The sequence below is a fragment of the Elephantulus edwardii genome, unplaced genomic scaffold (assembly GCF_000299155.1).
Source record: "Elephantulus edwardii isolate Elephantulus edwardi_28Jun2011 unplaced genomic scaffold, EleEdw1.0 scaffold00216, whole genome shotgun sequence".
Taxonomy (NCBI): domain Eukaryota; kingdom Metazoa; phylum Chordata; class Mammalia; order Macroscelidea; family Macroscelididae; genus Elephantulus; species Elephantulus edwardii.
Window position 1 is genome coordinate 4,876,547 of NW_006399966.1, and position 15,382 is coordinate 4,891,928.

The following is a 15,382-nucleotide window of genomic DNA, read 5'->3' on the forward strand; positions in this document are numbered from 1 at the left end:
CATCAGGCAGAGGATCAACCCAGTGTTTGTTGAGTCCCATGGGGATAGAATCCATCTCGGCTTCCCGCTGGGCTTGCTTGAGTTCCCGCCTTTCCTTAGCCAAGGCGCTCTGCATCATGGCTGCTTGAGAGAGGGAGCCGTCTGGGTTCTTCACAATTTTAATGGGGCTCATGTCCATGCTCTGCTTGGTGTGTCCTCTTAGGAATGGAGGCTCTTCCTCGACCAGTTCAATTTCCAGATCTTCATCTAAAAGTTCCCCCAGGAGAATTAGCAAAACAAAAGAGAAATAATCAGTTTCACCAAAACAATGTCCATGGGCACCAGCACATTTCCCAAGGTCAAAAAGACAGCAATTGTAAATTCAAGTTAACCTTTGATGATTGTCCCCTTTGATCTTTGAGAGATGACTCCCTACCTATTACCCATTCCCACCATGCAGAATAACCCCTCTCCCCCACAATTCAAGAATTCAAGTGGCTGGTTACCTTCCTCATCATCCACCTTGGGCAGGATGCCAGTCTCTTCATCAAAGTCTGGAAACTCTTCTTTGGAAAGGACATTGGCAGCAATCATCTAGATGGGAGGGAAGGGGAGAGGCTGTAGCACTTGTAACCTGCTGAGATTAAGTTCTTCTCATAGATTTCAATGGTTTCACGTAGGAAACATAGGCTCTTCCCATGTGATGTAGGAGACAGGGCCTCAATGTCATCCACCCTATTTCTACAGGACACTACACCATGGGGCCAAAAAGCAGGCTCATCCTCAAAAATTCAGCACCTTCCTGTGTTTGCACAGTACTCTGCACATCGTGTTTGCACAGTACTCTGCACATTTCTAACCTAACAGACTCTTCACAATTATTACTTCAGATCTGTCCCCTCCATCGGACTAGAGTGTCTCAGGTGCAGGAACTATGATCCATTTGTCTCTGCAGACCTGCAGCCAGAATGGCCTCTGTCACACTGCGGTTCTGAGGAATGGTTGCCAATGGGGTACTTCCCACACGCCAGGCACTGACCTAGACGCTCCCTTCCAGTTACTCTCTATTCCCCCTACACCACACCACCATCATCAGCCTTACTTAACAGACGAGAACATTAGATACAAAGAGGCAGAATAACCTGGTTCACGATCACATAGCTAATGAGTGGTCAGACCTGACCTCTTAGGCTATGAGAGCCTGTGCTCTTAGCCACCACACTACACTCTGAATGACTGACCACATGGGTCTACAAAGCTGATGGCTCCTACCTGTTTGATCTCCCACTTCTCTGCCTCAGAGATACGAGTGAGACGCTTGCGCTCCAGCGAATCATCCTCTACTTCAGGGGCGCTGACGAGGGAGAGGTGAGTGGGTCTGTCAGGATTCCGCATTGAGGTCTCTGCTTTTGCTTCCCCAACAAGATTTCTCCGTCGATTCGGGTTCAGATCTTCTCCAGTCTCTTGATCCACATCCTTCATGCTCAGGCTGGTCTTGGTCCCAGTGAAGGATAACACTTTGACCTTGACCCTCTGGCCTTTGCTCACCACATCAGCCACATTGGCCACACGACCTTCCCTCCGGAGCTCAGAAATGTGCACAAGCCCTTCCCATCGTTTCCTGAGGAAAAGTCAGATATGCCAGATATAAAGCATGCCTAAGAGAAACTTTCCCAAACTGATTTCCACTCCTTTTGGAACTGAACAGGAAGAAACAGTCTTAAACTAAAAAGGAACATAACAAGAAAGTCATCACGCAGTAAAAGTATATATATATCCTTCCAAGGGAAAGAAATTGGGAGAAAAAATTACCATGTGTCAACTGGCAAAAGGGAGACATCTTGGAGGCAGGAAAAAAATAATGTCAATTTATCCACATTTCAAAGAAAAGGTAACATTCAAAAGACCCTGGCATGGCTGATTTCAGTACCATTAACTACAGTGACTTGTTGGAGCATGAACACCCCCCCCCCCCCCCCCCCCCCCCCCCCCCCCGATGAGAGAACTATGTCTGTCACTGGTGCATATAAAGAGCCCCAGCCATTACCTTAGTCCCTCCAGCTGCACGAAGCACCCGAACTGCATGATGCTGGTAATCTTGCCACTGTAAATGTCCCCGATGGCGGGCTCCTCGGGGGGAGGGCGGTCCACGTGCTTATCCCGCCACCTGTCCAGACTCCGCTCTCCATACTTGTCCCGCTCCTTGCGGTCTCTGACAGGACTCTGACTTCTGCTCCTGGACCGGTATCTTGACTTCCCTTTATTCCTTTCCCGCGTTCTGGAACGTGATCGGGAACGTGACCGGTGTCTCCGTTTATGGTCTCGGTCTCTGTCTCGCTCCCTGTCTCGTTCTCTGTCTCTGTCTCGATCTCGGCTCCGGCTCCGCTTCTTCTTTTTGTTTTTTTCCCTAACAAATCAAGAAGCATTTGTTTTATAAAGACACAAGCTCAAGTTCATCTTTGTATCCCCAAGGACCCAGCAAAGTACTATGCACATGACTGTTGCTCACTGAACCCTTACAATGGACCAGGAAGCAGAGCTGAAGAACTAAGGAACTTCTCCATAGCTGCAGCGAGAGAAATGCTCCCCTAAAGCCAGAACCCTGACTCACACTTCCCACCTCCCAAGCTGTGAGAAGCAGACTTCTGTTTGCTAAAGCCATCCGCTTGTGGCATGTCTGCTGTAGTAGAACTAGATAACTAGGATTAAATTTGGTACCAGATGATGGGCTGTTGCTCTAACAGGGAATGACCTCAAAACTGGGTGGAGGCTGGAAGGTTTAAAGTGCCTAAAAGACCAGATTTCCTTGAAGAGATTGTTGGTAGAATTACAAACTCCAAAGGCAATTCTGATGAGGGCTCAGAGGAAGTGAGAAGAGTTACAAAGTCTCTACATGTATGTCAAGTGCTGCTAGAAATGTGTACAACCATGTTCAAATGTTTGGTGGAAAGTAGAAGCTGTAAGTGACGAACCTGGATATTTGACCGAGGAGATTTCTAAGCTAGACCTTAACAACAATGCATGTTTTCTCCTCACTGCATGAGGAAAGAGATGGACCTAAAAATAAATTGTGCAAAATGAAAACAGGATTTAAAAGTCTGGAAAATTCTGTTGTACAAGCTAAAGACATGTGCCCTAGAATAGTCACCAAGTATTTGGCGACACGATTTTTTGCCAAAGAGATTAAATCTGCAACTCGATCTAACCAACTGTTGTTCGGTGCCATGAGCTGACAACTCAGTGACCCTATGAACAAGACTGACTCCTTGCCCGATCCTGTGCCATCTCACAATGTCTGCCATGCTCAAGGCCACTGCTGTAGTCACTAAGCCTATCCATCTCACTGAGGGTCGAAAACACCAGAGGGATATGGCCTCTGGGTTAGAAGTGTAACTCCCTTCAGACAAGGCCAGAGACCCCTGTGGATGCCAAAACAGCAATCGCCAAGGAACCAGGAAGGAGAAGTTGAAGAGATAAGTTCTTTCCTTCAGAGCCAGCAGACAGAAAAGCCTAGAGGTGATATCCTTAATTCAAATGTCTAAGCACTGGTCTGTGCCTTGCTGTACAGAGGTAACTCGTGGTTGCTGTGATGCTGAACACTGTGACAGTGATGTGCCCATCGTGGTAATGGGTACCCATGGTGGACAGTGTTGGCTGGAGCTTCCTGACAAAAACAAGCCTGGAAGCAGGAGCGGTATCCACTTCTGAAATGGCTTGCCTCCGGAAACTCTATGTATGAACAGTGCTCAGGCCGTTCGTTCCTAGGGTCGCTATGAGTCGTCTACGACTCCATGGCACCAAACAACTACTTTCTAAATTGTCTTTAAAAAAAATGTGCTAAAGCCATCCACCTGTGGTATTTCTATTACAGCAGCACTAGATAATCAAAACAGTACAGAACAAAGAGGAATTTCAAGAGCTCTGAACATCTCCATATTAACAAAGACTCAAGCTGCAAACATTAATTTTCAGTCCCTTCCAACCCAGGTTTGTTTTCTTTTCTTTTTTTTTTTTTAATTTTTTTTTTCTTTTGTGTATGTGTGTCTGTGTACCGTCAGATCAGATCTGACTGGTACAGGAGGAGATTTTCCCTCCTTTCCCGGCAGAGCATCTGGTGGATTTGAACCATGAGTCTCTGGGATTGCAGTGCAGCTTCTTGCCACTAGGCCACCAGAGAGGTTTCTGTTTTCTAAACACAAGAATTTGCTGCAGAAACCTTGGCAGAAGACAAAATCAGATCCAAGAACATAGGGTATGCCTAGTCCATTTTCTATAAACTTGTGCAAATATTCTGCTTGGCCGGTCCACAAAATTCACCTATCACCTCTGACAGCCAAACTTCCGAAAGCCCCAAGGACCAACCGGTGTTCGGGGTTTCTCTGCTTCTCCTGGCCGGCCGCGCTGGGCATTAAGGCTTCCAGTTCTTTCAGGACATCCACGGCAACTTTCATGTCATCCTCGTCCAACATGGTCTATAGAGGCAGAGCCAGCAAAGTAAGAAGAAAGGGAAAATATCACTCAGGGATCTGTGCTCAGGGTGTCACCCAATGTAAGCACCCCTGTATCACAGGCCATTTATGTGAAGGACGCATGAAAGAAATAGGGTAACAGCTTTTTGAAGTTCCTTCTATACTGACAAATCCCCCTCATCCTTATAACAACCCTATATGAGGAAGTTTGATTTTAAGGACCTCTATCTTGAAAGGATGTTGTTGTTGTCATTGTTGTGTGCCGCTGAGTCAGAATCAACTCAGAGCAGACCCTCCAGCAGATTTTCAGAGGCAGTAAATCGCACAGGAGGAGACTGCTCATCCTCCCTCTGAACAGCTGATGGATTCCAACTACGTGCCTTTGGTATTGCAGCGCACTTTCTTACCTCTGTGTCACCACAGTTCTTTTTATGGAAAGATCATAGATCCTAAAAAAAATTTTAAATAGCAACCTCTCTCTACCCCTCTCCACCCTCCTTCCACCTTTCCTCTGTTTTATTTTCCCATCATCCTTAATGACATTGGCAATATTATACACTTATCTGGTTACTGTCTGTTTCCTCCTTACAAGACTATCTGCTTATTTCCTGCTCCTTCTCCCTGACTATAACCTCTAAGAGGGCAAATGCACAAGTGTTTTGTGCACTGCTGTGTCTACGGTACTTAGAACAATGCTGATACGTATGTATTTGATAAATATTTAAAATAAAATGTAAAAGATCCAAAAACTTCAAAAACTAGACCTCTGACAATGATAAAGCTTCTTCTCACATACTCTGGGCATGTTGCTAAAAGACACTATTCCTTTGAGAGGGATATGATGCTTGGGAAGGTGGAGGGTCGTGAAAGAGGAAGACCCTCAACCATGTGGACTGACACAGTGACTGCTGCAATGGTCTCGAGTGTGTCAAGACAGAAGAGAGTTCAGACCACTCGATGGCACCTAACGACAACAACATGTCACGAAAGTGAGTTCTGGCAGTATAGTGAACTGCACTACCAACCCAGAAGCAGGTGACTTGAATCCACCAGCTCCTCCTCAGGAGAAAGGTGGGCCATCTCCTCCCATGCAACTTGTGGTAGTTGTGCACCATGGAGTGGAACCAATGCACTGCTGACCCTCCGGCAGGCTTTCAGAGGCAGGTAAAGATACAGGAGGAGACTGCCCATCTTTCTCCCGCAGAGCCACTGCTGAATTTGAACCATGTCTCTTTGTGTTGGCAGTGCAGTTCCTCACCACTAAGCCACCAGAACCCCCTGTGTGCAATTTACAGCCTCTGAAAACTCACTGGCTGGTCAGCTATGAGAGAGTTTTGACTCGACAGCAGTTAACCCAACCTGTAGCGGAAGAGCTGTCACAGTGCAGGTAAGCACTCACTGCTAACCAGAAGGGCACCCACCAGCCGCTCCACGGCAGACAGACGTGGCAGGATGCTTCTGTAACAACTTACAGGCAGCTCTACTGCCCTTCTGCACTGCCAGGAGCTGGAATCAACTCAATGAGTCAAGTGTGGAACATGGGATAGCCCAGCTAACGCTCACATCATAGTAAGCAGCTATTTCGGAACTTTCCTCCTGAGCTATTCCATACCCCTAATCACGCTTTCCCACAATTCCTCATTTTATTTCCCTTGAATGTCACTGCCTGAATCTTTTACGGGTATTCTATGCAGAAGAGATTCTTTATACAGAACAAGGGTATACAGAACACCCTCTTAAGGGTCTTTTATACAGAACAGACATTCAAGAAGTGATTTGTAAATCAAATGCTTTTACTTTCATTATCTAACACAGAGGCAAACATTAAAATTGATGTAAATCATGAGACACAGAAAGAGGGAGGAAGGAGACAGTCTCAAAATGAATGTCAGTACCCGAACAGAAGGGTTGTCTGGCTGGCAGAGGCCGGGGAAGAGTTCCTTCAGCTTTTCTTTTTCAGTTTTGGGTTTAACAACTGGATCTTGTTTCATCCAAGAGCATGATGGGATTAAAAAAGAAAAGATACACTTAATATTCTTAATACTATAAATAATAAAGTTAACTTCAACATTTGCATTAAACAAAAAGACAGACATGGCATTTTGCTACATATTACTCATACATTATTACTATAAACATAACTGAACCTACTAGAAATATTGGCCACAAAAACTTTGCTGGCCTGAGTATCTAGGCATGTGGCAATAAGGGGGTTCAACAGCATTCACTTGAGTATAACTTAAGACTTCCATTTTGTCTTAGTTTATTGGAAAATGCTCTCTAGAACATTTGCTTATTCAGCAACTGTGAAAAGGAAAACAAATACAACTTCCTGGATGCTCACAATCTAAGTCAGGCTGGAGCCTCTGCTCTGCAGGGAGCTGTACTCACCTTTGCTGGTACAAGGCTTTGCTGGAGGCCGCAGGGTTTGTATGAGACGTAGTAAATTACTTATAAGAGAATCCTTTGGGGAAAAACAAAACAAAACAATGAAAATCAGCAGTCACTTGATTCTTTTTTATATTGGTTTGCTTACAAAGTCAATTGATTCTTAACAGACTCAGAAAAGGGAAAGAACATCCTTTGGAAAGGGCTAGTTCTGTGCCTGCACTTAACTAACTGGAACAAATAAAGCCGGGTCTTTACTTTACGTGGCAGATAGGATAGTGCCTTCAGACAAAGCTGAAATTAGAGATCTTTGGGGGTGACATCAGCTCCCTCAACTATTTTCTTTTCTGTGGCTCAGAATTATTTCTAAAAACCCAGATCTGTCTCTAACTTCCTTCCCAGTATACAAGAACATAAATACGCACAAAGATTTAATGACAGAAATCCCACCCTATCTTCCTAGAAAAGGGAGCTCTCATGGGTTAGTAGTAAGAAATTGCACTGCCAACCCTAAGGCACAAAGTTCAAATCCACCAGCTGCTCTGGGGTGAGAAAGATGGGCAGTCTCCTCCTGCGCAACTTAATGACCCTGAAAACCCGCTGGAGGGCCAACAGTATACAACAACTGCCATCCACTCATTTCTGACACCCAGTAGCCCCGTGGGATAGAACATAACTGCCCCACTGAAGCTAACTATCACACCTTCATCCTAGGGATGCACTGGTGGGTTTGAAATACTGACCTCTGTTCGTAGATAAGCACTTAAACACTGTGCCAAGAGGGCTGAGTGGTACAAAAACATTACCCGATTAATACCTTGTCTGATTGCTGTGAACAGATTCTTGCCTCTTTCCTACACCAAAATCCCATTTTAAAATACAACAGAGATAATAGAACCAGGGACCCCAGACACACCTACCGTGAATTCCGCACCATTTTCCACAAGCGAAATCTTGAAAGTATCAAAGGTGGTATTCTTCTCAGCAAGACTGATCACAAATTCAGCTGGGGATGGGGAGAAATCAGAACAAGACATGGCAAATCAGGAAAGAAATCAGACTTAAGTATCTAAAAATAAACAACTTTTCTACAAGCAAACTAATGATTTTCCACCTAGAACCTGTTGGAGAGGGGGTGAGACACTCCAGACACAAAACACTCCAAACAACAAAAGGAACGGGGAAGCAAACTCCCCACTGTCGTCCCCCTAAAAAAAAAAAAAACAAAAAACAAAACAAAACAAAACAAACACCCAACAAACCAGTCAGTTGTATCACAGCTTAAAAACGGAAGGATTTGACTTGGGAAAACCGAGGTTAACAATGAAGCTCTGGCCCTGACAGTGATCCTGACACAGGCTCAGACATCACTAGTTGTTTCTGAACCAGTCTTTGCTCTCAGGAAGAGTGCAGTTCAAAGTGGATTACAATAGCCCTGTCCCAGTTCCAGAGAGAAAAAGGTCCCTGCAGTGTAGGAAAGGGAGATTATTTTTGAGCAGCCCCCCTCAGTTTCAGTAGGTTGTGCTGAAGATGCTAGATCACCACTAGATGTCACTGGTTGTGGCAGGAGCCCTCAGAACCTCCACACTGATGTCTTTGCTGTACAGAACCCTAAAGGTTTTTAATAGAAATCTCATCTCATTTCCCTGACTTCTGACAAAATTAGTCCAACTGCAGGGCAGTATAATAACTTAAAAACCCATTCAGAGGCCAGTTTTCTTCAGAATCTAATTTCAACATGGGCCGAATGTTTTTACAATAAAGTACCAATCTTTTGCCAATCAAACAGAATTTGCCATAACAGACTTTCTTCTAGAATGGAAATCTTAGCTCCCATCCTTGCTATGGTTATGGAAAATGAAAGTGACAAACAAGTTGTTCTCAAAAGCTCAATTACAAGGTGTAATACTGGTGTAGTTTTCCAGAAGCTGTTATACAGTCAGTCAAATCAAATGTATACACACACTGGGGTGCAACCAAAATTAAGCACCACAGCGTCACCAAGAAGCTTTTAGCTCCTACTCATTCAAAAATGTCTATCAACATTAAAAAAAAAATCTTTGTAACCAGATTCATATATTAAGAGCAGAGCTCACACCTCTGCTCTGACCAAAACTAAGGAGCAAAGCGCACACTATTAACCAACAGAGTGTGGGCATCACACCACCCGATCCCAGCAGCAAACTAAAGCTCAAAAGCTGGCACTCCTGCTCTAACTAGACTGCAGCAGGGACATCACTGGCACCTGCTCCCGATCAAGTACATGCAACACACGAGGTGCTAATGCAACTCAGCCCCCATATGGCTGACTGTCGTGTGCTGTTGAGTCAGAACCAACCTTTCAGTGGTTTTCAGAGGCTGTAAATGACATGGGAGGAAAGGGCCCATCCTTAGCCTGTGGAGCAGCAGGTGGATTTGAGCCACATGCGTGGGACTGGCTGCATAGCTTCTTGCCACTCGGCCACTAGAGCTATCCAAACACAAATGTGCATTCCTGATTTCAGGATGGTTATTCAGACAAACAAATGCACTTTACTAAGTATATAAATTTGCCAAGGCCGTGGGAATGCAGAAAATTCACCTTTCAAAGGCCCTTTTGAGATAAAAGCCTCATTGGTGCCACTGGGAAACTGAAGACACGAAAGTCAGGATTCCTTCTCTGATGGTCTTCCTCAGACTCCTTCAGTAAGCAAAACAAGGTGGTTTTTACTTACTGAGTGAGTAGCCCTTCGTGGTCATAAATATCACTGGACAAGAGTACTTTCCACTGTTGCCAAGCAAAAGTGAACTGAACTGAAACGATACACTTCATTGCCAGATCCAGGAGACAGTGGGATCAGTCTTCACATCTCTCCCCTCTTCCTTCAGAATCCAAGTCCTTTTATCCCCATTACCATCATCAGCATCTGCTATCCTTGCAGCAGGCCAGGCTTCTTATTAGAACAAAAGTTTTCCCATGATTTTCAGTTTCAAACCAACTGTCAAAATTCTACAGCACAATCAAAATCAATCCTGAACTTTTTTGAATGCTAGCAATCTCTCAAGTGTATGGATGTAAGAAACACATATATTCTCTTACAGTTTAGAAGGCTACAAGACCAAATTTAGACTGCCAGTCCTAGCAGAAGGTTTTTTTCTCTGTCAGCTCTAGAAAGTCTTTGTTTCTGGCAGCATCAGGATTAGAATTTGCAACACATGGGATAACATTAGACCGAAAATCAAAGCCTAGTCAGACTGATGTAGATATTAAAAAAACAAAAAACCCACAACACCACAAACTCACTAATGTTGAATTGGGACCAACTATATAACAGCGTCCAGTGGGTTTTCAGAGGCTGTAAATCACACCAAAGCAAACTATCCATCTTTCTCAACCTTGAAGCTGTTGAATTCAAACCACCAGAGACAGGCTTTGGGTGAGCAGCCCAACTCCCCACACTGAACCATGGAACATCTGTACTTCCCTCTGTTACAAAGCATGAAACAGCCCTGTATCTTTCAAGGTCCGTTCCTCTCACCTTCGGAGGGACGCCCCCATTCTCCAATCTTGCTCTAACACTCTGGCCTTTCCTGGTTTCTCACTTTCTGTTTCTCAGATATAACAGTTTGCTCCAAAACCCCTAATGACAGGTGTCTGGGAAGCAGAAGAATATTAAACAGGAGGGAGCACAGCTAAAAACAAGACACTAACTTCAAAAGTTGCAAGGAGGGACCAGTCCTTGGAGAGGGACGTCATGCTTGGGAGGGTGGAGGGACAGCGCAGGAGAGGAAGGCCCTCGATGAGATGGACTGACTCAGTGACTGGGTTAACGGGGGTGGGTGTGTCAGAGACAGATTGACACAGGACAGAGCGGAGTTTAGGGCTGTTGTACACAGGGTCGCTATGAGTCGCAGGTGACTCAACGGCACATAACAACAATCAACTTCAAAAACCCCGAATTCCAAACCAGGATATATGATCTCGAGGGGATCACTTAAAAATTCAGAAGCCTGTTCTCGTGCAACAAGTACTAATACCGTCTCACAAAGGGGTACAAGCATTAAACAAGACAATGTAAATAAAACACAGATGATAAACAGACGTCAGCCATCATTATCAACCACACTGAACGCTGCTGATGTTGTTTGCTGCTAAATAATTGACGTTGTGGACAAGATCAAGCGACCATGGCAATCCAGAGTAACAATTTCAGTAACAACTCTGAGAAACGGTTCCTAATAGCTACGCCCGGAGAGTTCTCAATCAGCATGTGACCGAGAGAGACACATCCCCGGTCCGTCAATCTTTCTCTTTTCGCCTCCCTCAGACCCAGACCCAAAGGCCACAGAGATTTCCCTGGACTTACCCAGATCCTTGTCGTTGATCCCCAAATGATTGTCCAGCTCAGTGCAAACCTTCGACACTAAAGACAGATACTCGAGTTTGGCGAGTTCTTCCACGGGGCCTGGCTGGGCTCCATTTACGGTGCCCATCAGAGCCAGAGCCATGGTTTCAGCACCTTCTCGGCCTCGGCCCCGCTGCCCTCGAAGCCTCCTCGGCCCGGTTCCGGCTTCGGCTTCCACTTCCTGGTCAGCGCGCTTTCTTATTGTTTACAGTAAGCGGACGACGCGAGACTCGTCCGTGATGACGCGACACGCCTGGTGCCGCAGCCGGATGGATCATAGAGAACAGACAGGAAATCCTTAAGGAAGGGCCAACCAGAGTGGGTTGCGACGCTCGCTGGCGGGCGCCCTCTTCCGGTGAGTGTGTTTTCTCGGCGACTCTCCGGTAACTCGCGCTCCCGCCTTTTGTCGGCAGAGGGCGATAGTGGCCAGCGCAAAGGGCGCCGAGCGGCGGTTCAAGCCAGTCCACGCCTGCGTTGTACAAGTCTTGAAGGGGAAAAAAAAAAAGAATTCTGAAAAAATCCGTAATTTGCATTACCCTGTTTGGGCTCCTTGCCGGTCCTCATTACTTCTAGGTACGTGAAGTACACTCTCAAACGACACTACAACAAACCAGAAAGCGATAGATTCTAATTCTGATACTAACTTGTAATTTAAGTGCGGATGATAAACTTCCACTGTCTAACTGGGTGACCTTGAACAAATTAATCACTGGGGACGTAGTTTTCTCATGTGCAAAATGGGATGATATTTCAACACTCATGGAAGCAGCAATCAAGAAATTAGCCAACATATTGTCATGGGCAAATCAGCCAAGCACATCTCTAAAAATCCTAAAGGGCAAAAATGCCAGTTTAGAAATCGGGATGCTTGACTCAAGCCACGGTTCTTATCAGTTGCTTCATATACATGTGAAAATTGGACTATGAGAAAGGAAAATAGAAAAATTGATGCTTTTGAATTAAGATGTTAGTAAAGAATACTCAATATACATGGACTGCAAAGAGCAAATAAATATTAAAATAAGTGAAGCCAGCGTGCACTTCGAACTGTGTTTCACATACTATGGGCATGTTATTAGGAGGGAGCAGTCCCTGGAAGAGGACATCATGCTTGGAAAAGTTAAGGGTCATTGCAAAAAAGGAAGAACCTCAAGGAGTTGGATTGATGCAATGGATGCATCTGTAGCAATGGGTTTACGCACAGCTGAGATTGTGAGAATGCCACAGGTTCAGGGAGGATTTTGTTCCATCATACAGAGGGTCACTAAGAAACAGCCAGTTCAAAGGTTACCTAACAACAACAACAACTGGATATAAGTGTAGACTGAATGAGACAACTGTGCAAAGAGCCTGACACACATTAAACACATAACATATGTCATTTGTTCTATCCTCAGGGTGAGACAATGGTCATGGTAAAACTGGCTTCTCAAACACTGATTCCCTCAGCCTGGCATCTCAGAGGCTCATCTGCCTCTTTTCTTGTGAAAACAACTTCTCAGTTTCAATTTTTATGATCTGAATAACCTCAAGCTTCTCAATACTTGTCCCAAGTTCATAGTTGTGTTGTGATCCCAAGTCCAGAAGAGCTGGAAACAGAACTCAACTCCTCCAACTTGAAGATCTCCTTTTTTCTGAAAACAAGACTATAGTGAGGTAGACATTTTCCCCTACTACACTTTCTGTGATGCATCAGGGCACTGAGGTGCAAACAAATGAATCCCCAGTCAATCAAAGAGGAAGGAATCAGATCCTTTTGCTATGAGCTACATTGTCATCCCCTCATTGCTCTGGCATTGCGACTGACTTATATCTGACCCTCCATTGCATTTTCAAAGCTGCAAAAATATAATTGCTTATCTTTCTCCTGCAGAGTGCCTGGTGGATTTAAACTTCCAGAAAGGCTCAACCTCTTCTTCTTGTTGTTATGTGCCATCAAGTCACCTGCAACTCATAGCAACCCTGTGGATAGTAGCTCTGAGGCCTGCACTATCCTGAGCCAGTCTCACTGATTCTGACACACCAACCCCCATTGCCCCAGTCACTGTATCAATTCATCTCATCCAGGGTCTTTCTCTCCTGCACTGTCCTTCCACCCTTCTGAGCATGATGGCCTTCTTCAAGGACCAGTCCCTCCTGGCCACATGCCTAAACTATGTTGAGATAGAGCTTCAAAATCCTAGCCTCCAAGGAGAAATGTGGTTTCACCCTCTCCAGGTCAGACCTATTTGTTTTCTTGGCGGTCCATGGTATGTTCAAGACTCTTCTCCAGCACCACAATTCAAAGGCATTGATTCTTCTTCTATCCTACTTAGTCATTGTCCAGTTTTCTGAAGCATAACAAGTAATTGCGAAGACCATGGCCTGGATTAGGTGCACCTTAGTCTCTAGACTGACATAAATGTTTTTCAGTATTCTGGAGAGGTCCCTGACAGCAGATTTTCCCAGTGCAATTGATCTTTTGATTTCCTGACTGCTGGTGCTAGGAGGGCTGATTGTGGAGCCAAGCAAGCTGTTATTATTAACAACTTCAATTTCCTATCCTTCTGTCATGATGCTGCCAATTGGAGCAGTAGTGAAAAATCTTTGTCTTCTTAATATTGAGCTTCAATCCATATTGAAGACTACAATCCTTGACTTTCTGCAGCAAATGCTTCAGGTCCTCCTCAGTTTCAGAAAGCAAGATCGTGTCACCTGCATAATGTAGACTGTTGATGAATCTTCCTCCAATCCTGATGCTACATTCCTCCTCGTAAAGACCAGCTTCCCAAATTATTTGTTCTGCATATAAATTGAAAAGTTACAGAGACAGGATGCATCCCTGACACACTCCTTTCCTGATTTTGAACCACACAGTGTTTCTTGCTCTGTTTTGAGGACTGCTTCCTGGTCCAAGTTAGGTTTTGCATAAAAACAGTCAAGTGTTCTGGAATTCCCATTTTCCTCAAGGTTAGCCACAATTTGTTGCGATCTACACAGTCAAATGCCATTACATAGTCAATGAAGTACAGGCATTCCTCTGGTACTTTGCTTTCTGCCAAGATCCATCTGATATTGACAATAACGTCTCTAGTGCCATGACCTCTTCTAAACCCAGCCTATATTTCTGGTAGTTCTCTTTTCAATATACTGTTCCAGTCATTTCTGGATAATCTTCAGCAGAATTTTGCTAGCATGTGGTATTAGTGATACTGTTCAATAATTTCCAGTCTATCAGGTCACCTTTTTTATGGAATGGGAATAAATATGGATCTCTTCTAGTCAGTTGGCCAAGTAGTTGTCCTCCAGATTTCTTGGCACAACCTGGTGAGCGCGTCCAGGGCAGCATGTCAGGCTACATTACCAAGGTGCATATTTAGACTCTCTTCTCAGTCACCTCACCACGGACTAAAGAATGACGGAGAAAACCCAGAGCAGTCCTCGCTGTTTCCAAGAATTCCCTGTTTACACGTTCCTTGGAATCATCCCTGCACCCTCGGAGCTCTCCCCACTCCTCCTCTCTTCTTTCTTTTCCCCAAGAATGGAATGGAAAATCCCATACTTGATTGAATGCATTTGACTTGCCTACTTCAGACTTGTAGTTAAGGTTTTAGGATTAGTCCTCTTGACTTCCTTTGTCTAAAAAAAAAGGTGCTACTTATGTGCTGCTTTCATCCCATTCATAACTGAGAGGGAGACCAAACACTGAGTTTGTTTTGTTTTAAAAGATCTTTGGAAAGAAGGGCCATGTTGTTGTTAGGTATTAGGAAGTCAGCTACGACTCATAGCGACCCTGTGAACAACAGACTTGGCTCTTGCCCTGTTCTGCACCTCCCTTGTGATCTCTGCCATGCTCAAGCCCATTTTTTTTTAGTGTGAGCACAGCTTATTTATTGAGTATAATTCTTAATATTAGCTACTTTTCTCATAAAACTTGAAAGATCAAACATGACAAATGTACAGTTAATACTAATGATTCAAATACTGAGCAGAGAAAAAAACATCCTTCTTAACCCTTTTATAAGTGTATAAAAATAAAAAGTAAAAAATTGATGAGTAGTATGAAGAAAAGTGTTTGTACTGATAAGGTGGACATCAAGCTGGAAGACAGGAAGGTTCCGCTGAAGGCAAGGTGTTCCTGGTCTTTCTCCAGACCTCAACCCGACTGTGAAGTCTCCCAAT

The 15,382-nt window shown here is 44.5% G+C and overlaps 1 protein-coding gene across 1 annotated transcript in view; it reads right to left on the bottom strand.

Annotated features, from left to right (window-relative positions):
* The window catches only part of LOC102866015 (ATP-dependent RNA helicase DHX8-like), a 27,372-nt gene extending 16,048 nt beyond the window's left edge, over positions 1–11,324 (bottom strand). Inside the window, exons 1-9 of the mRNA XM_006897890.1 lie at positions 11,183–11,324; positions 7,757–7,842; positions 6,840–6,912; positions 6,344–6,429; positions 4,342–4,451; positions 2,027–2,386; positions 1,252–1,600; positions 486–573; positions 8–246 (exon numbers count right to left, since the gene is read on the bottom strand). Coding sequence (XP_006897952.1) covers positions 8–246; positions 486–573; positions 1,252–1,600; positions 2,027–2,386; positions 4,342–4,451; positions 6,344–6,429; positions 6,840–6,912; positions 7,757–7,842; positions 11,183–11,324 — 1,533 coding nt within the window. The remainder of the gene's footprint in view (positions 1–7; positions 247–485; positions 574–1,251; positions 1,601–2,026; positions 2,387–4,341; positions 4,452–6,343; positions 6,430–6,839; positions 6,913–7,756; positions 7,843–11,182) is intronic.
* Positions 11,325–15,382: the final 4,058 nt, after the last annotated feature.